Source organism: Canis lupus, chromosome 12, assembly GCF_003254725.2.
Source record: "Canis lupus dingo isolate Sandy chromosome 12, ASM325472v2, whole genome shotgun sequence".
In the NCBI taxonomy this organism is placed as follows: Eukaryota; Metazoa; Chordata; class Mammalia; order Carnivora; family Canidae; genus Canis; species Canis lupus.
Window position 1 is genome coordinate 42,904,133 of NC_064254.1, and position 26,673 is coordinate 42,930,805.

Consider the following 26,673-nt stretch of genomic DNA (forward strand, 5'->3'; position numbering starts at 1 on the left):
AAAATATCTCCAATATGTATACTTTATTCCTGTTATACTAAAATAAAGAATGCAACAAACATTTCCATTTTCTAGCTTAAAACACTAGAACTATTGTTCTTTTTGATAACCAAGGAGAAGATATTCCATAAAGCTCAAGAAAAGTAAGTAAATAAGACACCAGAGCTAAGACAAACTATCAGCAATTACAAATTAGAAAATTCTGACAGGAAATCCCTTCATGTGGCAGTGTGACAATGAAAATGAACAAAGATAAAATTATAATCTTTTGTAACCTAGAGTAAGCAATTAAAAATATCTAAAGAGAGGAAGACATAATTACTTCCAACAGGAAGATTAAAAAAGAGAGAAGTAGAAAGAAAAAGGACTTAAAAGATTACTGTGACCCTACACAGAAGGGATGGATAAGTGATCTCAGCTAGCAGAGTGACAGAATAAAAAGGTGGGGGAAATGTGATCAATAAATATAATTAAGATGCAGCAGTTCTGTCAAATGAAAAAACTTGGATGTAAAGAACAAAACAACAAAAAATAGCTCTGGGTTTCAAAAGTTTAATGTTCAAATGTTCAAAAAGACAGCAACGAAATTTACTGAAATAATGAAGTATTTATTAAATGAAATAACAAAGAAAGAAATAAAGAGTTTAAAACAAAAGAGATGTGTTTTGATCAAATATATAAATGAGACCATTATATAAAAATTCCAGTGACTAGTAAGAAAGAGGTAGCTAAACACAGACCTACAGCTAAGACCAGGGCAAAAGGAAAAAATTCCTTTCAAATGCTCATCTTTGAAATTTCAAAATAAAGTTCCTATAATCTTCATGATTCAAGGTTTTATGACAGTTTAAAAAACTTAACATTCAATTATAAGATGGACTTATTTTCACATATTAATGCATCTGAAATAGAACGTGCTTACTTACAATGACGCAAAATAGTTTAAATGTTTTACAGTTTTCATGATTCAAAAAAATAATGACGCAGTTTTCCACAAATGGCATCATAAAGTCAACTGAATAATCCTTTATCGACCTGAAAACACGGTTAACAGTCAAATTCAAAAATACTTAAAAAAAAAAAAAAAAAAATCAAAAATACTCACGTTTCTCAGTTAATGCTACTTCACAAATCCCTTTCAATCGAGTTATAAGAAGCTGATCAGCCACCACAAGAACACTACAAACAAAATCCACATTTTGAGATTCTAAAAAAAGAAAATAAACAGAACTATTATTTTGTAAACATTACACTTATGAAAAAAGTTTCAATTCATTAAGACACAAAGAAGATTATGACTATTTTCTAAATGTTGCAATGCAAATATGATAAACAGCAATAATGTGAGAATTTTCTACCTTGTAAGTAGAAAGCTGAAGAGAAATACACCAAAATGCCCTGGTTCACACCAGAACATAAAATGGGCAACTTTAATTGATCTTTTTAGCCTAGAAGGCTACTAGAATGCCTGCCTATTTAAAATCTCCCATGTTGTTAGATAAGTATTTCTCAATCTAATAAATACAGGGAAAATTCAAATCTCAGCATCAAGTTTATTATGTAGGTATATGTTAAATACATATAGCATATATGTTAAGAAAATATAGAGAGAAAGGGGTGAATAATACTCTTAGATGATCATTTTTGTTTTAAATAAAAAGCCTAAAAGTACATTGTCTTCTTAATCCATAGGATGCTCTTTAATTTAAAATAAACTTCTTGTTTCTGAGCATTACTAATGGCCCTAAGCAATAACCCTGAGCCACTGCCAGAATAGCAACATAAATACAAAAACAAAACAAAGCCACAATAGAAGGGAAAAAAAAAGACTAAGAAGAAAAAATGTAGAAAAATCATTTTTAACAAAGGAGGAAGAGGTGAAGTCACTGAATGGCAAACTAAGGACTACTTCTAGAACTCCTCTTCTCCACAAAAGCAATGAAGATACTATGAAAATTGTCAAAATCAACTTTTTCAAAATTCTAGAAATTAGCCAAAGGCTTGCAATGACCTGGGGAGTGTTGATTCAAGAAAAATGGCTGAATCTTGGTAAAAACAGTAAGTGGTGGGACACTGTAGCTTTTTCTATTTAAATCCTCCTTTCCCCTCCTCCACAGTAGTCTTAAAAACCAATAACCCTGCAATCATAGTGGAAAAGAACCACCATTAAAGGAGGTAGAAGAGTTATAAAGAAACATTATCAAAGAATTCTCATTATTTGACATGTCTGACAGTTCCCTGGAAATCCCCACTGGAAGGTTGACCTGACTTAAAGCTTTGCTGGTCTGAACAGCCTCTTCTCTCAGGGCATTTACTAAAAAGAATCAGTAGCAATTGTTTAACATTGAAGCTGACTGAGACAATGACAAGAGAGCAAACAAGAAGCAGATCAAAAAAGGTTTTTAAGTTAGAAAAGAGATATTGTTATGACTGGATGTTTGTGTCCCCTGAAAATTCACATGTTGAAGCCCTAATTTCCAGTGAGGTTATATTTGGAGATGGGGCCTCACAGGAAATAATTAAGGATAAATGAAGTTATAAGGGTAGGGCCCTGGTCCAATAGGATTAGGGTCCTTCTAAGGAAAGAGGTATCAAAGAGGTATCTATTTACCTCCCTCCCTCTTCACTCCCTAAACACACACACACACACACACACACACACACACACACACACACACACAGGAAAGGCCATGTGAAGACATAACAAGAAGGCAGAAATAGTCATCAGTACAGCAATAAAAGAACTTGAATATAGATATTCATGTTCAAATATGGATAGATCATGGAAAAAGAAAATCAACCAGGAAACATCAAACCTGACCAACACTACAGACCAAATGAACCTAACAGATGTATACAGAACATTCCATTCACAAAAACAAAACACAAATCCTTCTTGGCACACATAAAACATTCTTCAGAGTGCATCATATATTGGGCCACAAAACAAGCCTTAACAATTTAAGAAAATTGTAATGATACCACTATCCTCTCCAACTACAGTGGCATCAAACTAGAATAACAAGAGGGTATAGGGGAAATGTGTAGATATGTGAAAATTAACAAAATCAAAGACAAAATCAAAGAGAAAGCAAAAAATATCTTGAGACAAATGAAAGTGGAGATACAACATACCAAAACTTACAGGATGCAGTAAAAGAAGTTCTAACAAGGACATTAATACTGATAAATGCCTTAATGAAAAAGAAAGATCTTGAAAAAACCACCTTAGGGTTTTTACACAATAAGGACTACAAAAAGAAGAAACAAAGCCCAAGTCAGCAGAAGGAAGAAAATAATAAAGACTGAGCAGAGGGGTGCCTGGGTGACTCAGTCAGTAAACATCTAACTTTGTCTCAGGGTCCTGGGAGGCACTGGGATTGGGAATCTGTGCTCAGCAGGGAGTCTGTTAGTCTGCCTCTCTCTTTGCCTCTCTCCTGCCCTCATGCTCTCTCTCTCTCTCTCTAATAAATAAAATCTTAAAAGAAAAAAAAAACTGAGCAGAAATAAATGACCTAGAGGCAGCATAAAAACAAGGTCAATGAAACTAAGGTTATTTGAAAAGATAAAATTAACAAGCCCTTAAGTAGCCTAAGAAAAAGGATCCCCCAAAATAAAATTCTAAATGAAAGAGAAGACATTACAAGTGATATAACAGAAATGCAAATTATCAGAGACTAATATCAACAATTATAAGCGAACACATTGCATAACCTAGAATAGATGAATTCCTAGAAACACATGATCTATGAAGACTGAATCATGAGGAAACAGAATCTAAATAGACTAAAAACAGAGTAAGGAGACTGAATCTGTAATCAAAAATCTCCCCCAAAAAGAAAAGCCCTAGGCCAGATGGCTTTGTGAATGAATTCTACCAAACATTTAAAGAAGAATTAAAAACAATATTTCTCAAAATTGTCCCCAAAAAAAAAAAAAAAAAAAAACTGAAGAAGAGGGAACACTTCTACATTTATTTTATGAGGCCAGGATTATCCTGATACCAAAAGGAGTCAAGGACACCACCAGAGAAGAAAATCACAGTACAGTATCACTGATGAACATATGTGCAAAAATCCTTAATAAAATACTAATAAATCAAATTCAATAGCATGTTAAAAAAGACCATACACCATGATCAAGTACAATTTATGTCTGGATGCAAGGATGGTCAATACATGCAAATCAATGAATGTGATACTATCTTAACAGAATAAAGAACAAAAATCATATGATCAATTCGGTACATGCAGAATATGCATAAGACAAAATTCAACATCCATTCATGATTAAAACTCAACAAGTTAGGTAGAGAAGGACTGTGCCTCAACATAATAAATTAGGCCATCTATGACAAGTCCACAGCTGACACCATACTCAACAGTAAAAATCTGAAAGCTATTTGTCTAAGATCAGGAACAAGACAGGGATGCCCACTCATGACACTCCTACTCAACACAGTACTGGAAATCCTAGCAAGAGTAATGAGGCAAAAAAATGAAATAATCATCCAATAGAAAAGGAAGAAGTAAAACTATCTCTGCAGATAACAAGGTCTTATATCTAGAAAACCCTAAATATACCATCAAAAATCTATTAGAAGTAATAAACTCAGTGAAGTTGCAGGATACAAAAATCAACACAAAAATCAGTTGCTTTTCTATGCACAATGAACTATCCAAAAAAGTAATTAAATGTCTATTCTACCCAAAACAATCTACAGATTCAACAAAATCCTATCAAAATTCCAATGACATTTTACACAGGAATAGAAAAAGCAATCCTGGGCAACCCAGGTGGCTCAGCAATTTAGCATTGCCTTCTACCCAGGGCCTGATCCTGGAGACCTGGGATCAAGTCCCACGTCAGGCTCCCTGCATGGAGCCTGCTTCTCCCTCTGCCTGTATCTCTGCCTCTCTCTCTCAATCTGTGTCTCTCATGAATAAATAAAAAATAAAATCTTTTCTTAAAAAAAAAAAAAAAAAAGAAAGAAAAAAGCAATCCTAAAATGTATATGGAACCACAAAAACCCTGATCAGCCAAAGTAATCTTGAGAAAGAAGGTGGCTAGAAGCATTATACTTCATGACTTCAAAATATGTTACAAAGCTACAGTAATCAAAAATTAATGTACTGCCATAAAAAGCAGACATATATACCAATGGAATAGAATAGAAAGCCCAGAAACAAACCCTCATTTTACAGTCAATTAATCTTCAACAAGGGCATAAAGAATACAAAATGGTGGAAAGAATAGTCTCTTCAATAAAGAGTTCTAGGAAAACTAAATATCCATATGCAAGAGAATGAAACTGGACCCACACTATACACTAAAGTCACCTCAAAATGGATTAAAGATGTAAAAAAACGACCTGAAAATATAAAATTCCTAGAAGAAAATGGTAAAAGATCCTAGTCTTGCCAATGGTTTACTGAATAGGACATCAAAACCACATGCAACAAAAGCAAAAATAAGCAAATGGAATTACATGAAACTACAAAGTTTCTACAAAGCAAAGGGGGAAAAATCAACAAAATGAAAGGCAACCTTCAGAATGGGAGAAAATATTTGCAAACCACATTTCATAAGGGATTAATATCCAAAATATATAAGGAATTCTTATAACTCAACAGCAAAAAAACAAAGTAACTAAAAAATGGGCAAAGGACGTTTCTCCAAAAAAGACACAAGGGATAGCCAACAGATACATGAAAAGGTGCTCAATGTCACTAATTATCAGGAAAATGCAAATCAGTATTATAATGAGATGTTACCTTAACACCTGTTAAGATGGCTATTATCAATAAAACAAAAAATAACAAGTGTTGGCAAGGATGTGGAGACAAGGGAACACTTGTGTGCACTCTTGGTAGGACTATAAAATGATACAGCCACTATGGAAAACAATATGGAGGTTCCTCCAAAAATTAAAATAGAACTACCATGATATAGCAATCCCACTCCTGGATATTTAGCCAAAGGAACTGAAATCAGGATCTTGAAGACATATCTGCCCTTTCATGTTCACTGAAGCAAAATTAACAACAGCGAGGATATACAACAGTCTAAATGTCCATTGACAGATGAAAGGATTAAAACAAAATGTGGTATATACATACAATTGAACACAGTAGTTCACCATGCCTATGACTGAAGACACTGTAACTAAAACATTGGTGTAGTGCTTTAAAAAAAGTATATAAATGCAATCTCTCCTTAAATTTTGATTCAATTCTATTTCTTTTACTTCAGAGATATTATCACCAGGGGAAAAACAAACACTTAAAAACTTTTGTCAAATATTTGTCAAAACTATTCCCTATTGACAGTTTCTCATCTCAATCACAGAAGTAGCTGGCATGAAACTTAAATCTAATCTCAACCATTATACATAATCCTTATAGAGTTCATTTTCACATAGGTTAATAAAATTTTTCTTTTTCTATTCCTTTACTATTAGTAATCATCCCTATTGCTCATTCTAAATTAAGCCCCTGTTGACGGTTTACTTCAATTAGAGTAGAAATTAAGATTCATGTTGACTTTGCCGTATTCAATTTTACCTTAAAATATCTAAAACATCCTCTTATTAATACCTTTTATCACCACAGCTTCATCAGTATAGAGGTAGTCCAAAATAACTTCCAGTATGTCAGAATGTATTGGCATTTCCAGAGCCGTACAAGTAGAAGCCTAAATAAAATAAAGTAAAATAATTAATTTTAAATTATGAAAAACTACCATATTCTGACTGGTACAGAAAACTTTGAATTGGGAATCATGTCAAATGCAAAAGAAAGTAACATTTATAAAACACAAATCTACAATGACATACATTTAATTTTAAAATGCCTTGTAACATGGAGAATATGAAAAAAAATTGAAACAAAAACCAATCACACTGGTATTCCAAACACATGGCCAAATAATAAAAGGTGATACTCTGACTGTAAGAAGTTTTTCTGTAACAATTTTTAATTCTAAATATTGCTGTTTTCCAGCAGGCTTCAGCATAAAGTTTAGAACAAAATTAAAATGGAGTTAAAATATCAGGTTCCCATTCTGAATTTCTTTGTACATAATTTCCCAAAAATAAAAAGAAGTGTGATTGCCAGCCACGTGGTTTGAATTTAAATCTTACCTCAATCCATGAGCTACTCAGCATACTATGAAAATATTCTGGGAAAAGAAAAAGTATAATTCATTAGACAGTGAAACAATAATAAAACAAATAAATCAGCAACTAATAAAAAGTATACCTACCAAGTCTAGCACAAAGAACACACTTATGACAAGGAAATTCCTTTCCATCCACTGATTTCATGGTCACATCACATAGAAAGGAACTGAAAAAACAATTTTTTTAATTGAAGTGAGTGATTTCTTTACATATTTAGCCAACAGAAAATTTATTATAGGATTTGGCTTCAGTTGATTTTCTCTTAAAGACAGCAGAGAACAAACTTGAGGGTACACATACAAATAAAGTTCTTTATCTCCTTCCACTTGAGTAAAGATAATAAGGACCTTATAATAAAGATAGTAAATGGAACCGAATACAGATAAGTATTCAAAAAAGTCTTCTAATTTTCCTTTTGCATTACAGACCAGGTGTTAATAATGTAATAGTAAGTGACATCATAGTCAAAGGTCTTTAATTCACCTCTTTTTACAACATATTCTTTGCTGAAATAGTCTAGATATCTCTAGTTTCTCTTTCTCCAAAACTTTTCCCCTACAAAGTACAAATACCTAAAAACAAAAACTTTTTAATAACTAACATATTGAGAATAGTATATTTATTACTTAAAAAACTTACACTAAAGAAAATAATCATAATGATGAAGAGGGACAATTAGTTTGGTTTTGGGCTAACATTTCCTACATATTGAATAATATAAAATTTGGGCAAGGAAAATTAAAAATTTCTTCCTTAAAAACCAATTTAAAAATGAACTGTTTCAATGTCTTATTGAATAGTTAACATTTTATCCATTTATCTCAACAGCTCTCCAACACTTCTAGAAATGAAGACTACTAAAGGTGAGGGTACCTACTCAAATATTTTGCTTTGTATGGTCAGTAACAAGAGCTGTTTTCACAGTTAGGTCTCAAAATCTACAGATGAAAGTTTATCTTCATTTCCTAACTTACCATTTTTTCTGATTTAGCTTTGATTTATTACCAGTTTTCTTCTCAATAACATTAATTTTTCCATTTTCAAATCTGACTCCATCTAACCTATCAAAAATAGATAAAAATTAAGTTGATGGACCAAAACAACAGCAAAAATCCAACAATTTACATCTGGACATAATTATATAATTTATATCACCTAAAAAAGTATCTCAATAAACTCAACTCTGTGATAAAGAAGTATCGTTTATTCTCCTTCAGTTTTACTTAGAATTCAAAGTACAGTTAATCCTTGAACAATGCAGAAATTAAAGTCACCATGCCCCCTACCTGAGTTGAAATCTGCATATAATTTTGACTACCCCAAAACTTAACTACTAGTACCTCAATGTTGACTGGAAGCCTTCCCAATAACTTATACAGTAGACTTGTATGTTTGTAGTTTGTATATTATTTGCATTATATATTGTATTCTTACAATAGAGAAAGCTAGAGAAAAGAAATTGTTAAGACAATCCTAAGGAAAATGTCCAATATGGTTTAATGGTACCATACTGAATTTATCATAAAAAATCTGAATACAAGTGGATCTGCACAGTTCAAACCCATGTTTTTCAAGGGTCAAATGCATATTAAATATGGTTACTGACAAAAAACATACCAAAACCATAGCACAAAACCCTTCAGTGTTTTTAAATAGGAAACCTGATAAATGCTCCTTCTCTGCTCCTACCCCACACATAAGATTACACTATCACAAGCAACATACATATCTTAAAAAAAAGAATTCCAAAGAATATGGTTTATATGACAAATCTCTCTTAGGCAGTTTACACATACTGTAGGACAGAACTATACCAACAAATTGAACCACTATTATCCCTCCCTTCTAAATACTGAGAAACTGAAGTTCAAAGAAACTAACAAATCTGCCTCAGCTAGTCACTAGTAGAGCCAAAAGGCAAATAAATACAGGCCTAACTCCAGAGATAGTATTTTTTCCAGCATACCACACCGCCTACCATTCCAGATCCCTGTTACACAAACAACATAGAGTTCACACCCACTAACAGCCTCCAAAGTTTTAATCCAGGGGGTCCTACAGAGATAGCTTTAGCAGAAAATGAAGAAAGAACACATACAAAAAGGCACATGGGGGTAGAACTGAGGGACGGGAAAAGACGAGTAGCAAAGAAAAAGAATTTTTAAAAGGAGCTCATAATAAGGTTCAAGGACAGATATTAAGAAGCCATACCTACTACTCAAATTACTGAAACCAAATTTCTTTGCAACATTTTGCAACATTCTTACAGGATCATCTTCCCCAATACTTTTCCCTTTATTGGAAGCCTTTGATTTGCTTTTTTGCTTTTCATTAACTGTGTGTGCTTGATTACTTCTGTAAACTTCAAATGCTGACTTCTGATTATCTTCATGGCAATGCATTTTATTTGAATGTGAATTCATAGTGCCCTGATATTCTTCTGGCTTTTTGTTTAAGTTTATTCTTGGTGTGAAGCCATGAATTAAAAAGTCACAAGTATCTGTGTATATAAATTGTAAAAGGTACTCAAACAAGTCAGGATGAACCTTCTCTATGACAAAGAGATGGCATCCTGCAGAATCTTCATCTTTCCGGTAAACATCTATAAAATCTAAAGTAGTCCCATCTGAAAGAAACAATTTCTGAAAAAAGTCAGAACGCACTGCCAAAATATATTTATGTGCAGGGAAAATTCTATTGCCAACTTGAAATGTCACATCATGAATATTGTCCGTTTCATCTGTTTCCCTTAAGAGTTTGCCAAACTCTTCAAAAAAGGATGATGAGGATACGGCTGGAATTTCATAAAGGCTAGAAATGAAACAAAAATAATTTTTACTTTCAAGAAAATGAAAAAAAAAGCATCCCATCCCTAGCCAATTCTCCTTTTAAAGTACAATTTATTTTTTAGCTATTAAACTTCTAAAATTTTAAATCTGGCATTTCTGAAAATATAAGAATACTGCAAAGTCTTAGATACTGTATCACATTTTAAAATGTGACTCCTTTTTATATTTTTTTACTAAACTGACAAGATTCAAGTTTTCCTTCAAAAGCAGAGTTTTCTATTTCTACTAGGAAATGCTAGAATGTAAATGAGTATTTCCATAGAAATTTTTTAAATGACTATAACTAAACACAAATGACTATAAAACTAAAAATATCCAGAAAAGAGTACAGTTCTCAACCTTTTCTTTGATATCCTTTTCTTTTATCCTTTATCCTTTTAAGTGAAGAAAACCAAATATACAAAGAACTGAGCAAATACTTCAGGTCAAATCCCAGAATAGGCCAGAAATTCAGGGAGGAAAAATAAATATACACACAGATATACAATCAGTCCATAACTCTGGTTCTTTAGCGCTGTAAAAATGTTATCACACCTTCCCTATCCACATTTCACCCTTTCAGGTAGGGGAAACAATCCTCCTGGTTTGCCCTGGATTGAGTGCTTTCCCAGGAGATGAGAGTTTTGGTGCTAAATATGGGACAGGCAGGCCTAGGCAAACCAGAATGGAAGTTCACCCTACTTCCAGGACTTCTTTCCAACAGTACCCTGGACATTTATCTTAACCTGTCATCTCTCTACTAATGTAACTTAGAGAATATTTGCACTGAGATTCACACTACCCTACAGATGACTATACCACCTCTTCTTTTGTTAATTATCATATTCAAGTATTAGAGATTTTTGCAAACTGTGTAATATTTATATTTCTCAGAATTTGAGAACCCAGAGTACATCAAAAAGTAGTTATAAATTTTGTGCATGCACATATGTATTTTCAATAAATACCAGTTTACAAACTAAAAGAAATACTTATCATTCCCACTATAACAAATTCCACCTCTGAGTTTTCCAGATAACATGATTTTATGTCTAAAGCTTCTACAAGTCTTGGCAAAAGCATTTCAATTAAATTTCCTCCAGGAGCTACTGAAAAAAAAAAAAAAAAAAAAAAAGGAAAACTCAGTGATTATTCCTTCTAAAAATGAAATTTAATATATACAAGTGTACCTTGTTTTAGGATCTGACTGCAGGATTGCAAAGTTGCATCCACTTGGATCTGTGCTGACACTAACAGCTCTATGGGCAAAAGTAAGTTTCTCAAGTCGAATTCTTTCGTATACACTATTTATATCAGAGACACAAGACACATCTGATGAGGAATTATGAAGATTTGATAAAATCTCTGCTAAAAAGAAAAATAAACAAACTTCTATTAATGGAGGCTTTATTGAAACTATTAAAATGCTTTAGGAGAAAAGAAAATAGAAAAATAAAATATGAAAGTATCTTTCATATATAAGTCCTTTTGAAGAATTATATTCCCCCGCCCCCCAACACAATTTGCACCCTATGTATAGTATAGGTACTATAAAGGAAATTTTGTTTGGTCAATTCTCAATTACCCATGATTTTGTCCCTTTCAACAAAAACATCCTCCACATTGCACCAAAGTTAACTTTCTAAGAAGCAAATCTAGTGTTACACCACCTTCTAAAACTCCTCAGCTTGCATTAAAAATATATAAACTTAGGATCCCTATAGTTTGTTATTTGGTCCCAAATATATGAGTGACCATACTGTGCTACTGTGATGCAGTGATCATCAATCTGTCCCTAATGATACAGTAGTGAACAAGATAGGCATGTCCCTGCCATTCTGGAGTGCACAATCTAGCAGAGAAGACAGACATTAAAACAAATGATTATATCCATTACGAGTCAAATTAAGGTTATGAAAGAAAAGTATGAAATGTGCATGCAAAGAAATTATTCTTCAGTAGGAAGAATACTGAAAGTAATTAAAAATAAAGACAGAGATCATTTAGGAAACTAATAAGAAAGAATCCAAAGAATAAATAATATACATTGAAGTTGTAGCAATAAAAGTGGAGAAAAGTGGAAAGATTTCAGAAATATTTGAGACAAAAGTGACAAAATTTAGTGACTGATCGGATATAGGGGTGGCGGGATGTGAGGTGTCAAAGACAACCATTTACTTAGATATAAAACATTAAAAAGCAAATGTGGAAGCATGAGATCATGAATTCAGATTACTAAATGTGACTAAGATACAATTCTAAGACTTCCAACATTTATATGCAGTCAAACCTGCATTTTGGTTACTCTCTCAAATTCACTCTATTTCAGTCTTACAGGCCTTTGCTAATTTTTCCCACACACTCAGTTATTGCAATTTCTACTCTCAAAAAACCTAACATATGCATATTAGCATTTGTAAACTGTAAATATTAACATGTATCTATTGTCCCTACAAACTTATGAGTGTCTGAGAACAGGGGCCCTGTTATCAACATATATGTTATCAATAAAGCATAGCTCTATATGTGACACACAGTAAATCTAATTTAAATGTTTACAGACTTACATAATCTATAAAGAAATAAAAGAAATACAACAAACCTCTAATCACTCCACTGTGTCTTTGATTTTGAAAACTATGTTTATAATTTTCTGAATTAATTATAAACGTTCCTTATATGTGTCTTAGCATATTCATTCAACAGATCTTAATGAGGGACTACTATGTATCAGGAAATATGCTGAATGCCAAGGACCCAGTGCAATAGTCAAGGTCCTTGCCATCTTATAGCCTGATAGGAGACAAGCATTAAAAAAACTAATCACAAAGATAAATACAGGGATGCCTGGGTGGCTCAGTGGTTGAGCATCTGCTTTTGGCTCAGGGCGTGATTCCAGACATCAGGCTTCCTGCATGGGGCCTGCTTTTCCCTCTGCCTGCATCTCTGTCTCTGTCTCTCTCATAAATAGATAAAAACTTAAAAAAAAAAAAAAAAAGATAAATACATAAAAACAAGTAGAGACAAGTTGCATCATGAAAATCCAAAGGGAATATGAAAAGTGAAACAGGGTACTTCAATTTAGATTGAGGGATCTGTGAAAACATTTCTGATGAAGCATAAATGAATCTGAGATGTGAAAAATTAGAGAAAGTCCTGGGACTACTGAACAAAATTGAAAACCTGAAGATGGATGTGACTGAAGAATGATAAATGAAAGCAGTTCAGGTACACAGACAAAGGTCAGAGAAGGAGCTTTTGGGACGATGTTTAGGAAGTGAGGAAACATTAAAGAGTTTTTAAATACAGGAATATTAAAATCAGATCAAATATTAAAATAAGATCACTCTAATAGTTAAGAACAGATAAAAAGAAATAAGAGTACGAATAAGGAAAACTTTTTTTTTTTTTTTAGGAAAATATATTTTTTGCAGTAGTCCATATGATTTGGGATACAGTGGGACCCATTAACTGTGAAGAGGTAAATGAATTTTAGTTTTTCCAGAAAAAAATCAACAAATAATTATGGATGAAAGAAAAATTTGGCAACTTAAGTTAAAAAACGATGCAAGTAATCATAAATTTATAAATTTATAATCAGATAAAATTAAGAATGAACTATATAATGAATAATTTCTGTTTTCAATGGTAGCATCTTAAAGCTATCCTTTCTATTCATCAAGGAATGAAATAAAATTTATCTCTACCCAACAACTATTTAATACAACTATTTTTTTAAATTCTCAATATAAAAATTTATTCTTCCTATTATTTTCCTTTAAGCCATGAAATGTGTGTTTAAAAAATTTTAATTTTACATATACAAGTATATAAAAAGACAATACATAAAATGTAAAAAAAAAATATATATATATATATATATATACACACACACACACACTATAAGCCAGTCACTTCTCAATTTAGGGAAGAAGATAAAAAAAATGGAGCTTGGAAGATGGTTCAAAAGCATCTGGGGAGTTTTTTCTTTAAGCTTTACACTTCCCTGTCCCTAGAGCCAAGCAGTGATCTACTATTAGTGATAGGAATGCACCATGACCTCAGGATATACTGAGACAGATAAAAGGTTGAAAACCAGAGTTAAGGAATCCCTGGGTGGCGCAGCGGTTTGGCGCCTGCCTTTGGCCTAGGGCACGATCCTGGAGACCCAGGATCGATTCCCACGTCGGGCTCCCGGTACATGGAGCCTGCTTCTCTCTGCCTGTGTCTCTGCCTCTCTTTCTCTCTCTGTGACTATCATAAATAAATAAAAATTAAAAAAATATATTTAAAAAATAAAAAAGAAAACCAGAGTTAAGTGAATTAACTATTTACCTACATACACATAAACCAAAATCAAAAGACAATACTTAAGGGTAAAACCTAATAACCCTTGTCAAACCTAATGATAAACACTTGTGAAATTAAAGGTTAATTGAAAGATACTTTATGCTCTATTCACATATATGACACATATATGAACTGACCTTTCTTTTCAGAATTCCTTTTTTTTTCTTCAAACCATTTCCCTCTAAATCCTTCTCCATCTTGTGTGACAAATAAAATGTCTTTTCTATTTAAAGCAATATCAGAAATGAAGACCTGGCGTGGATAAGCCCATCGACACTGCTTTAGAGAACTGCTGACTGATCTCCAGCAAAATACCTAAAATAAATCCAAATTACACTGGAATAAAAATATATTCCCATATAGCACCTGAACAACCAAAAACTGGTATCAAAGGATTATATCTCTAATTAATATGTTTCCATGTTCACTCTTTCACAGAAAAAGAAACTATAAAAATCAATTCATTGTGTCTTTCAGAAAAAGTACATCAAGCAAATATGAAGCACTAAAAATACTTCAAAGACACTCCCCTTAAGAGATGTAATTTTCAGTATTACTCGTTTTTGGTAAATTGATCTGCTACAATAGTAAAGAAAAGCAAAAATATGAAAACTAAAACTTAGATATTAGACTTGTAGTACCATCTATTTGCAAGAAGAATGAAAATCACCCTATGAAAATCCAAACTTTAGCTCTCAAGAAAAAAAGGACATGAATAACCCAATTATAGAACTAAATCTTACAGGTAGAAAAATCATAGAGTTCAATGGCTTCCAAGCGGTTCTGCAAGCTTTAATGTTTCTGAGAAATGGCTTGGAACCTACTAGTTAGGGATGGAGAGAATAAGGAGAGGTATGGTATTGAGTTTTCCAATCCAGCTTCATCCAGAACAGTAACTCTTATCTGCTTCATATATTTGCATTCCAAGAAAAATTACATTTGAAAAATTAATGCTGCTGATTTTTAAAAGTTTGATCCCCTCATATTTAAGAAAACTAACACAAAATGGTATCTGCCAAAATTTTAAAATTTATGTAAAAAAAAAGAAAGACTATACTGATTGAGTCCTTCAGAGATTGGTTTTCATAGTAAGATTCTATTTTGCAGAAATTAAAGATACAGAAGTATAAACTAGATCCATATTAATATAAATAAAATATATCCTAGAGTCAAATGCTTTTTAGACTATTTTATGTAATCCCATGCCACTGCTTCCTCCCATAGTATAAAATTAGAGTTCTAATATAGTCCTCTATATTAAAATTATCAACTACAAACTTATATCTGTTAAGTACCAGTAGGTAGAGCTTTATGATTAATTCTTCAATTTCCAAATGTCAAATTTTATAGCACTTTGTAAGATTCAGAAAACATTCTCATTATATGTTTCTATTTTATAAACAAAAAGCAGAAGGCAATCTGTGTTTTTCTAGCCAGTGTAAAATTCTTTGTGTTACTAAAATGTATGAATATATGCTTAATTTAACAATTTCCTTAGAGAAATGTACTGATATATTTGCACAGGGCACTGAAATTGAAGTCTACTTAAATGTAAAGAGATTAGAGATTCTTCCTATAGTGATCTAGGAATGCATTATCTTTTATATATGACAGTTATAATCTCTGAAAATATACATTATGTGTACATTTCCTTAAAACTAAATCTGGGGGAAATTTACTAATTACAAAATTTTTAATTTTGCCTGTTCAGCTTTTACTTTTTTTAAGGAGCTGTTATATAAAATATATCTATGCGATTTGATATCTTCATCCATACTCAGTTTACATATCAAATAATCCATCAAAATTCCTTATTTCCATTTTAAGCACAGTAAATGAAATTTTAAGCTACAGTTTAACAAAGCTGTACTGTGCAACATTAATTGTCATCAAACTTTCTTTGAAATATCAGCTCCATACTAATTACTACTGATGTCAAAAGTAAGTAGAGAAAAAAGTCAATGGGAATCATCATCATCATAATAATACATGTTCACATTATCAGGTCCCTTACAGCTATCAATTGAGAACAAAATTTCTTTACTACACTTTTGCATAAATATACACTTACCCTTCCAGCTCCATCCATGGCAAGAATGCAAATTTTTTGACCCCCATTTTCCTTCAAATTTTCAGGATCAACCTTGTATTCCATACGTCCCCCAGAAACAAGAACTTTTTTCAAGTTTAGTTGTCTAGGTGAAAAAGAAAACTCTCCATTAATATGTTCTCTAAAAAAAAAAAAAAAATTAAAAAAAATATGTTCTCTAAAATATACATGGCTCAATTTTTAAGAAATTACTATTCAAACAATAATCTACAGTGATTATTGTGACACGTGAAGTAAGACAATTTGGCCTTTGGTATCCTTAGTCCCTCCTTTCTCTTTAAGTTTCCCCTACATTATGGCAGTTTCTTTTTATAGCAAGTCCTTCCCTCCCAAATGCCTGTACCTACACACACACACACACCTCTGAAATCTAAAGTCCCACTTGTGAATGCACACATTCACTCTACTTTTTTTTTTTTTTTTTTTTAATTTATGATAGTCACACACACAGAGAGAAAGAGCAGAGACACAGGCAGAGGGAGAAGCAGGCTCCATGCACCGGGAGCCTGACGTGGGGTTCGATCCCGGGTCTCCAGGATCGTGCCCTGGGCCAAAGGCAGGCACTAAACTGCTGCGCCACCCAGGGATCCCTTCACTCTACTTTAATTAACTGATAAGACTAAAAGCTCCTAACAGACCAGAAAAACTTAAAACCTCAAAATGAAACAAATCTTTAATTTCAAATATGAACAACCCTAAATAGCTAATAGCTACCAGGAAAATCATCACTAATTTAATTTTGGGGACGCCTGGGTGGCTCAGAGGTTGAGCTTCTGCCTTCGGCTCAGGGCGTGATCCTGGAGTCCCAGGATCGAGTCCCACATTGGGCTCACTGCATGGAGCCTGCTTCTCTCTCTGCCTGTCTCTCTGTGTCTCTCATGAATAAATAAATAAAATCTTGAAAAAAAAAAAAGTTGAATACTTTGGAATGACACATTAAAATGCATAGCAAAATACTGCTGTCAAATCAGAAATGGATTAATCAACTATAAAAGATTGAAATATATGAAAAGTAAAGGACTCTAACCATATTAATTTACCTCACAATTGTTTTTAAGAGCTTCCTCCTTAAGTGTTCAAAATGAAATCACAGATGATACATTATGGGTAGGTTTATGCTCAAAAGCTAAGGAACTCCAATTGGCGGACACATCCATGCTTACACCTTAGTTTTATGATTCCCTGCTTTACCTGGCTTTTTTGATGAGCTAACCAACTGCTAGTTTTTACTGCATGCTACTATATCCTACTATAGGATATATCATACTATATCCTACTCTCAGGTAACAAAAGGCTACACAAATATAAAGATAAAAAATATACCAGTTAATTATAAACACATGGACTGAGAATCCATGATAAATAATTAGCTATTTTTAAAAAATAAATAAATGCATAACATAAGAAAGCCACACATGAACCAATGATGATTGTGTCACAAACCAAGAATTATAATTAATCTAGTACTATGTACCTGAAGCATAAAAAAAAAAAGAAATTTATAGGTCACATTTAACCATATGTTAAATATAGTTCTGAAATACTGTTTAACAATTTACAGAGAACTTCTACATATGCTCCCTGGATGCTTCTCAAAGACTAAGCTCAAAGGTAAAAACTCTTGATTTTCCCTTTCAGTTTTAAATTTTCTCCATTCAGTTTTCTTCATCTGACACTCTAGAACATAGCACATAAAGCTTATATTCTAAGTCTTGCTGGAAGAATTATTATTATTAAAATTATATTTCTTTACAAAAATACACATAACATACTTAGAAGCCATCTTCTTGCACTGATAGTCTGCAAGTAAGTAAATATCTCCCCTTGTGGTAACACAGACTGTGGCCCCATCACTTGCAGCAACTAAAGACAAAGTGATATCCTTATGATGAAGGGCAGAGACTTGACGAGGAGCAGTTACATACTTTTCTCCATTGGGATCTGGCAAATAACCTAAAAAATCAGACAAATAAATAAAAAACAATTTATTTTTAAAAAATTTTAAATTTTTTATTGTTTTAAAAATTCAAAAAAAATAAAATAAAAATAAAATTAAAAAAATTCAATTTACTTTTCAGATATTGTCATCAAGATTTCTTACCCAGTTGTCCACCATTTAGTCCCATAGTGTAAACAGCTTCTCTAGTCCACAGCACTGTATGAAACCTGCCTGCCGCTACTCCAATGATTGTCCTTCCTTTCAGATATTTTGCCTGCACCTATTCAAAAAGATAAGTAAGACAGCAGTTTATTATATTACCAAGTACTAGAATAATTTTTTAAAGATCCAGTAGACCAGAGTAGCAAATATATGACATACCCACTACCAGTGCCCCCTCAAGTTCTAATGCCAGAATTCACTGAAGATCTCAGCACTGAGACTCCAACCCTTCTCAGAACACAAGATATTTTGATGCAGCAACTTTAAGTCAGCAGTTTTAATATATAAAAAATTAACAGTATAAAAACCAAATCATTCAACTTTTCAACAAGCAACATGCAAAACAGGGATTCTCATTCTATCAGAAAATTCAACACTTTTAAATGTGACATATTCAACAGTGGCACTATTGATTTTACAGCCAGATGACTCTTACTAATGTGATGTATTATCACAATGATTCTTGTATGAATACTGAATCACACTTGCATCCCAGGAATAGCCAAAGCAATCTCAAAAAAGAAAACCAAAACTGGAGGTATCACAATTCCAGATTTCAAGTTATATTACAAAACAACAGTAACTATAACAGCATGATATTAGCATAAAAAGAGACACATACATCGATGGAAAAGAACAGAAAATTCAGAAATAAACCCACAATTATGTGGCCAATTAATCCTCAACAAAGGAAGAATGAATGTTTACAATGGGGAAAAAGACAATTGTTTTGTCTTTTTCGTACAAATCTTATCGAGAAAACTGGAGAGAAACACGCAAAGAATGAAACTGGACCACTTTCTCTCACCATATACAAAAATAAACTCAAAATGTATTAAAGACCTAAATGTGAGACCTGAAACCACAAAGATCCTTGAAGAGAACACAGGCAATAAGTCTCTGACACTGGCTGTAGCAACTTTTTTCTAGATATGTCTCCTGAGGTAAGGGAAACAAAAGCAGAAATAAACTACTGGGGATCCCTGGGTGGCGCAGCGGTTTAGCGCCTGCCTTTGGCCCAGGGCGCAATCCTGGAGACCCGGGATCGAATCCCATGTCGGGCTCCCGGTGCATGGAGCCTGCTTCTCCCTCTGCCTGTGTCTCTGCCTCTCTCTCTCTCTCTCTCTCTCTCTCTCTCTCTCTGTGACTATCATAAATAAATAAAAAATTAAAAAAAAAAGAAACTACTGAGACCACATCAAAATAAAAAGTTTCTACACAACAAAGGAAACAATCAACAAAAACTAAAAAGCAACCTATGGAATGAAAGAAGATATTTGCAAATGACATATTCAATAAAGGTTTAGTATCCAAAATATATAAAGAACTCCTACAACTCAATACTCAAAAAACAAATAATCCAATTAAAAAATGGGCAGAAAAAAATAAAATAAAAAAATAAAAAATGGGCAGAAGACACGAATAGACATTTCTCCAAAGAAGACATACATAGATGGCCGAAAGACAATAAAACGATGCTCATCATCAAGGAAATACAAATCAAAAATACAATGAGGTTATCACCTCACACCTGTCAGAATGGCTAAAATAAAAAACACAAGTAACAAGCACTGGCAAGGATGTGGAAAAAAGGGAACCCTCTTGCACTGTTGGTGGGAATGCAAACTATTGCAGCCATTATGTAGAACAATATGAAGGTTCCTCAAAAAATTAAAAATAAAACTACCCTATGATCCAGGAATCATACAACTGGGTATTTAACCAGAGAATACAGAAACACTAATTAAAAAAAAAAGAAAAAAAAAACACTAATTTAAAGGGATACATGCACCCCTATGTTTACTACAGCATTATTTTCAATAGCCAAACTATGGAAACAGCCAAGTGTCCCTCAATAAATGAATGCATAAAGATGTGGTGTGTATATACACAATGGAATACTATTCAGCCATAAAAAAAAGAATGAAATCTTGCCATTTGTAACAACAGGGATAGAGTACAATGCTGAGCAAAAGAAAGTCAGGGAAAGACAAATACCATGATCTCACTCACATGGAATTTAAGGGAAAAAAAATGAGCAAAGAAAAAGGAGAGAGAGAAAGACAAATCAAGACGAGGACTCTTATCTATAGACAACAAACTGATGGTCAACAGAGGGGAGGTGCCTGGGGGAATGAGTGACACAGGTGATGGAGATTAAAGAGTACACTTCCTATGTTGAAAAAAAAATAGAAGAAAATGAAAATAAATTAAAGAAAAACTATTGGACATATTCAGGGTCCCCCAACAGTGGCACTACTGACATTTTTCAGTCAGATGAATCTTTGCTGTGGGGGACTACCTTATAAACTACAGGTTTAGCAGCAACCCTGAACTCTACCTACTAGATGTCAGTAGCACTACTCCCAACCCCACCCCCAGCTGTGACAACTAAAAATATCTCTACATTGCCAAATGGCTCCTAGGGATGCAAAATTGAGAATACTAGATATGTCCGTGTCAACCTAAAGCTCCAAGATAGCCACATAACACTAAGAATAAAAACAAGAATAAAATCTACCATTTATAAAGAAATTTACAAAATGATTAATACCCACAAATTTCATGATTATAGAAAATGGATCCTCCAACCAAAAAGTACCACAGATTGGAGGCTACCTCTAACTATTTCTCAGCAATTCCTATCAATTCATTAGTCATCCAGAATGGAAAAGCATTAGATTTAAAAGCTTATTAATAAAAACTGTGTATCTAATAATAATTTTAAATCCAAAGGATTAAACCAGTAAAGAAATTTAATCTCTGAAATACAAAATTTACAAATTGGAAACACATTTGTTATTGAGTGATGATTCTAGCAACATATTAATTTAAAGCACCAGTCCTAGCCCAATAAGCTTGGACTTCTGGATAACTCACTTACACGGCACATTTTGCGTTTATTATTCTTTTTTAAAGACTTCAATTACTTATTCATGAGAGACACAGAGAGACAGAGGCAGAGACAGAAGCAGAGGGAGAAGCAGGCTCCATGCAGGGTACCCGATACGAGACTTGATCTCAGGACCCAGAATCATCATGCCCTGAGCTCAAGGCAGACACTCAACCACTAAACCACCCAGAAGCCCCCATAAATTTCATGTTTTCTTAAGGAGGGCCTCAAAATTATTTGTTTTAAACCCGCAAAATGTGGATCCCCCTCTGCTTATAAATAAAAAAGTTTAAACTAAAGAACTTTTGGGCCTAGTTTCCCAAACGCCTTCTCTCTTACTCCAAACAAATGCTGAATTATACTCTGCTTAGTATCTCCTGTGAAAAATAAAGTATATAGCATTAAATATAAGTAAAATAAGTTACATGTCAGTATCTTCCATCTTTTTGTCCATACAGGTTTTATAGCAAATAGTCACCTTGTTTTAAAAAAGGAAGCTTACCTGTCTGGGTACATTACAACTGGAAGGTGGAGGAATAATTCCTAATTGATGAAAAATATTCAGACCAAATGTATAAACACATCCATCTTCAGTCAGTACAACAGTATGATCCTTAGCGGCTGCCACTTGGGAACAAGTATGACCACTCAGTCCTTCCACAAGCCTAGGAATCTACAAAATAAAAGTATCTTTAGTATATATTAACCATTTATACCAAAATGCAAACAGAATCTGGTGATCCCATTTCCAAAATGACATAACTAATAAATGGCTGACATATCATAGGTAAACTCTACAATTTAGCAAGGGATAAGTTTAATAGGATATGGGGCAGCCCCGGTGGCCTAGCGGTTTAGTGCTGCCTTCAGCCCAAGGTGTGATCCTGGAGACCTGGGATCAAGTCCCACATCAGGCTCCCTGCATGGAACCTGCTTCTCCCTCTGCCTGTGTCTCTGCCTCTCTGTGTCTCTCATGAATAAATAATAAAATCTTAAAAAAATAAATATTTTTTTTTAAAAAAGTTTAGGGGGGATGCCTGAGTGGCTTAGCGGTTTAGCGCCTGCCTTCGGCCCAGGGTGTGGTCTTGGAATCCCAGGATCGAGTCCCACATCGGGCTCCCTGCGCGGAGCCTGCTTTTCCCTCTGCCTGTGTCTCTGCCTCTCTCTATGTCTCTCATGAATAAATAAATAAAATCTTAAAAAAAAAAAAAAAAGTTTAACAGGATATGGACATTGGTTTATGAGTAAAATGCAAAACCCAGTAAGACATTTCAGTAAAATAATTCAATCCAACAAATGATTTTTGAGCCCTTATCATACACCAAGTATAAATTTGTTTGGTATAAATAAAAGAAGTCTTCAGCTAAGGTATTCACTGATGTATTGAAAAAATAAATAAATAAAAATACAGGAAAATACAGGTGTGAAGAGTAAATGATTTGGTAAGTATAAAAAACAAGTCTCTGACATTGCATAAAATGAAGACAATAATATCTGTAATCTCACAGGGTTGTTTGTGAGGCTTAAGTCAATGATACCGTACGAAAAGCATCACTGATGCCTAGAACATAATAAACCCACGAAAATTGGAAGCTGTTATTATAGTTCTCTCTTCTTTTCAATAGCAGTAATCCTGTCAAAAAATTTTACCTTAAAAATAATCTACTAGGCAATTTTTTTTAATTTTCTTTTTTTTTAATTTTTTTTTATTTATTTATGATAGTCACACACAGCGAGAGAGAGAGAGGCAGAGACACAGGCAGAGGGAGAAGCAGGCTCCATGCACCAGGAACCCGACGTGGGATTCGATACCGGGTCTCCAGGATCGCGCCCTGGGCCAAAGGCAGGCACCAAACCGCTGCGCCACCCAGGGATCCCTAGGCAATTTTTTAATGCAATAATTATTTAGGTTTCTTCCAATTAACAGTTTCAGTAGCGTAAGAGTCAATCTTTGATTATACAATGAAAACACAGGCTCAACTTTTATTTTTGTTTAAAGACTGATTTATTTTAGAGAGAGAGCACATGAACATAAGAGGAGAGAAGGAAAAAGGGAAAGAATCTTCAAGCAGACGTCCCCCTGAGTAAAAAGCCCTACCCAAAGCTGAATCTCACAATCCATGAGATCATGACCTGAGCTGAAACCAAGATTTGGAGGCTCAACCAAATGAGCCACCCAGAGGCCCCAACTCAACTGGTAGGCCACAAATACTTTGATGAGAACTAAAAAGTAAATAAATAAAAACCAGGACTACTTCAAGAAAAGGGCTTTACAATTAGTCTGACTTTTAAAATTTCAAATATGGAAATATTTTAAAACTTATTTATATGCTCTCCTGTCTTATTATTTGCTATATGCAAAATATAATTTTTCTTTGATGCTTCAGAACACCTGGGTGGCTCAGCAGTTGAACGTCTGCCTTTGGCTCAGGGCGTGATCCCGGAGTTCCAGGATTGAGTCCCACATCAGGTTTCCAAAGTGGAGCCTGCTTCTCCCTCTGCCTATGTCTCTGCCTCTCTCTCTGTGTCTCTCATGAATAAATAAAATATTATCTTTAAAAAATTAAAAAAAAAAACTCTATCTAAATGCTTTAAACATGATATGCAAGGAAACTAAATGATCTTTTTTTAAACAATTTTTAAGATTTATTTATTTCAGAGAGAGAGATTGTGCAAAAGCGGGGATTAGGGGTAAAAGGGAAGAAAACTCCCTGCTGAGCAGTGAGCCCAACTCAAGGCTCTGTCCCAAGACCCAGAAAGCACAACCTGAGCTGAAACCAAGAATCAGAGGATTAACTGAGCCACCCAGGCGCCACAACTAATTTTTTAACTCTATAATCAACTGTTATATTACTCTCTGCTTATAGTAGGATAAAAACAATGTCTCTTTAGTTAACTGAAGCTTCCATTTTAGGGAAATTTTACTGAAGTTACCTAAGATGGGTAATGACATTTCAATTACCAAGCATGTCTGTTCATCTCCATGGCCTAAACGTCCTCCAGGACCATGACCACAGGTATAAACCTGCCCTTTCTGAGAAAGAAACACTGAATGAAATTTACAAAGCACCACCTAGGAGAAAACAAAAGAATATGATTAAATTTCTCTGAATAAAATAATTTTTATCAAAAGAATAAATTACAGAATACTGCTATTTAAGCTGGATGACATGTATGTGGGGATTCATTATATATTCTCTCTATTTTGTATATATATGTATGTACTATAATATATAGTTCTATAATAAATATTAAAAATACAATTTTATTTTTTTTTAATTTTTATTTATTTATGATAGTCACACACACAGAGAGAGAGAGAGAGAGGCAGAGACACAGGCAGAGTGAGAAGCAGGCTCCATGCACCGGGAGCCCGATGTGGGATTCGATCCCGGGTCTCCAGGATCGCGCCCTGGGCCAAAGGCAGGCGCCAAACCGCTGCGCCACCCAGGGATCCCCTAAAAATACAATTTTAAAACTATCTACAAATGCTGATAAATGGGAAAAGGAAAAAAGAAATTAAGTATATATTACCCACAAAAGACACTAAACAAAGGATAATGCAAATCTCAAGCGTTCAACTAGGAAAAGCAGTAGTCAGCTGTTTCCCAACTATAAAATCACAAACAAGAACGAAGCAGTACAACATGAAGCACAAACATCAAAAATACTAATATGGTATTAAAGAAAACAGTACATATGGCTTAAGAATATTTTTAAAAAGGTATCGCCTATACAGGGTTTGGTGGTTCAATAGTATGTCCTTTTAATATCTGTTTCTGTCTAATATATCTTTAATAACATTACATGGCTTTAAATAAAACTTATTTTCAAGTTTTACCCTCTTCCCCATTTCCTTTTCTACCTGCCATCTTTCCAAACCCTCCTTGCCCTACTGACACGCAATTATATATTCACATACCCTTATCAGAAGGCTAATTAAAGGACTAAACTTCATGGAAGGCAATAATACGAAACCAATAGCAGTTTTAATTACAGGCATATCTCGTAGATATTGTGGATTTGGTTCCAGATTACCACAATAGGGAAAATTTCTTGGTAAAGTGAGTCAAATTAATTTTTGGTTTCCAAGAGCATATAAAAGTTATGTTTCTTTTATACTGTAGTCTGTTAAGTAAGCAATAGTACTGGGTCTTTAAAAAAATAATGCACATATCTTAATTTTAAAAATACTTTAGTACTAGAAAGTACTAAACAATCATCAGATGTTTCAGCAAGTCATAATCTTTTTACTGGTGGATGGTCTTGCCTCAGTGTTGATGGCTGCTGACTGGTGGTTGCTGAAAGTGGGTAAGACTATGGCAATTTCTTAAAACAATTCAACAATGAAGTTAACCAAATCAACAGACTCATCCTTTCATGAATGTTTTCTCTCTAGCATGCAATGCTATTTGATAGCATTTTACCCACAGTAGAACTTCTTTAAAAACTTCAGTCAATCCTCTCAAACCCTGACACTGCTTTATCAACTAAGTTTATATCATATTCTAAATCCTTAGTGTCATTTGAACAGTCTTCACAGCATCTTCACCAGGAGTAGAATGCATCTCATGACACCACACCTTTTGCTCATCCATAAGAAGCAGCTCCTCAACCCGTCAATTTGATCATGAGATGGCAACGATGCAGTCCCATCTTCAGGCTCCACTTCTAATTCTAGTTCTCTTGCTATTTCTACCACATCTGCACTTACTTTCCCCAGTGAAGATCTGAACCCCTCAAAGTCGTCCATGAGGGCTAGAATCAAATTTCTTCTAAACTCCTGTGATGTGGATATTTTGACATCTTTCCGTGAATCACAAGTGTTCATGGCATCTGGAACGTTTTTCTGGTTTTTTTCCAGAAGATTTTCTGTTTACTTTGCCCAGACCCTTAAGAAGAATCACTATCTATGGCAACTTTAGCCATATGAAACATGCTTCTTAAATAATAAGACTTGAAAGTCAAAAATGACTCCTTGATCCATGGGCCACAGAATGAATGTTGCGTTAGCAGGCACGAAAACAACATCAATCACATTGTACATCTCCATCAGAGCTCCTGGGTGACAAGGTGCATCATCAATGAGCAGTAATGTTTTGAAAGAATCTTTTTTTCTGAGCAGGTCTCAGCAGTGGGCTTAAGACATAT

At 33.8% G+C, this 26,673-nt stretch overlaps 1 protein-coding gene across 7 annotated transcripts in view; it reads right to left on the reverse strand.

Annotated features, from left to right (window-relative positions):
• The window catches only part of IBTK (inhibitor of Bruton tyrosine kinase), a 99,841-nt gene that overhangs the window by 53,087 nt on the left and 20,081 nt on the right, over positions 1 to 26,673 (reverse strand). For 5 of the 7 annotated variants that reach the window (XM_025444349.3, XM_025444351.3, XM_025444345.3 and 2 more), the window contains 13 exons: positions 24,485 to 24,595; positions 22,025 to 22,195; positions 18,570 to 18,687; positions 18,241 to 18,421; positions 16,430 to 16,553; positions 14,496 to 14,673; positions 11,199 to 11,376; positions 9,392 to 9,991; positions 8,155 to 8,241; positions 7,264 to 7,346; positions 7,142 to 7,179; positions 6,597 to 6,693; positions 1,106 to 1,207 (listed from right to left, as the gene is read on the reverse strand). In XM_025444349.3, the coding sequence (XP_025300134.3) occupies positions 1,106 to 1,207; positions 6,597 to 6,693; positions 7,142 to 7,179; positions 7,264 to 7,346; positions 8,155 to 8,241; positions 9,392 to 9,991; positions 11,199 to 11,376; positions 14,496 to 14,673; positions 16,430 to 16,553; positions 18,241 to 18,421; positions 18,570 to 18,687; positions 22,025 to 22,195; positions 24,485 to 24,595 (2,068 nt within the window). The remainder of the gene's footprint in view (positions 1 to 1,105; positions 1,208 to 6,596; positions 6,694 to 7,141; positions 7,180 to 7,263; positions 7,347 to 8,154; positions 8,242 to 9,391; positions 9,992 to 11,198; positions 11,377 to 14,495; positions 14,674 to 16,429; positions 16,554 to 18,240; positions 18,422 to 18,569; positions 18,688 to 22,024; positions 22,196 to 24,484; positions 24,596 to 26,673) is intronic. The other 2 variants (XM_025444350.3, XM_025444348.3) reach the window with 1 other exon arrangement.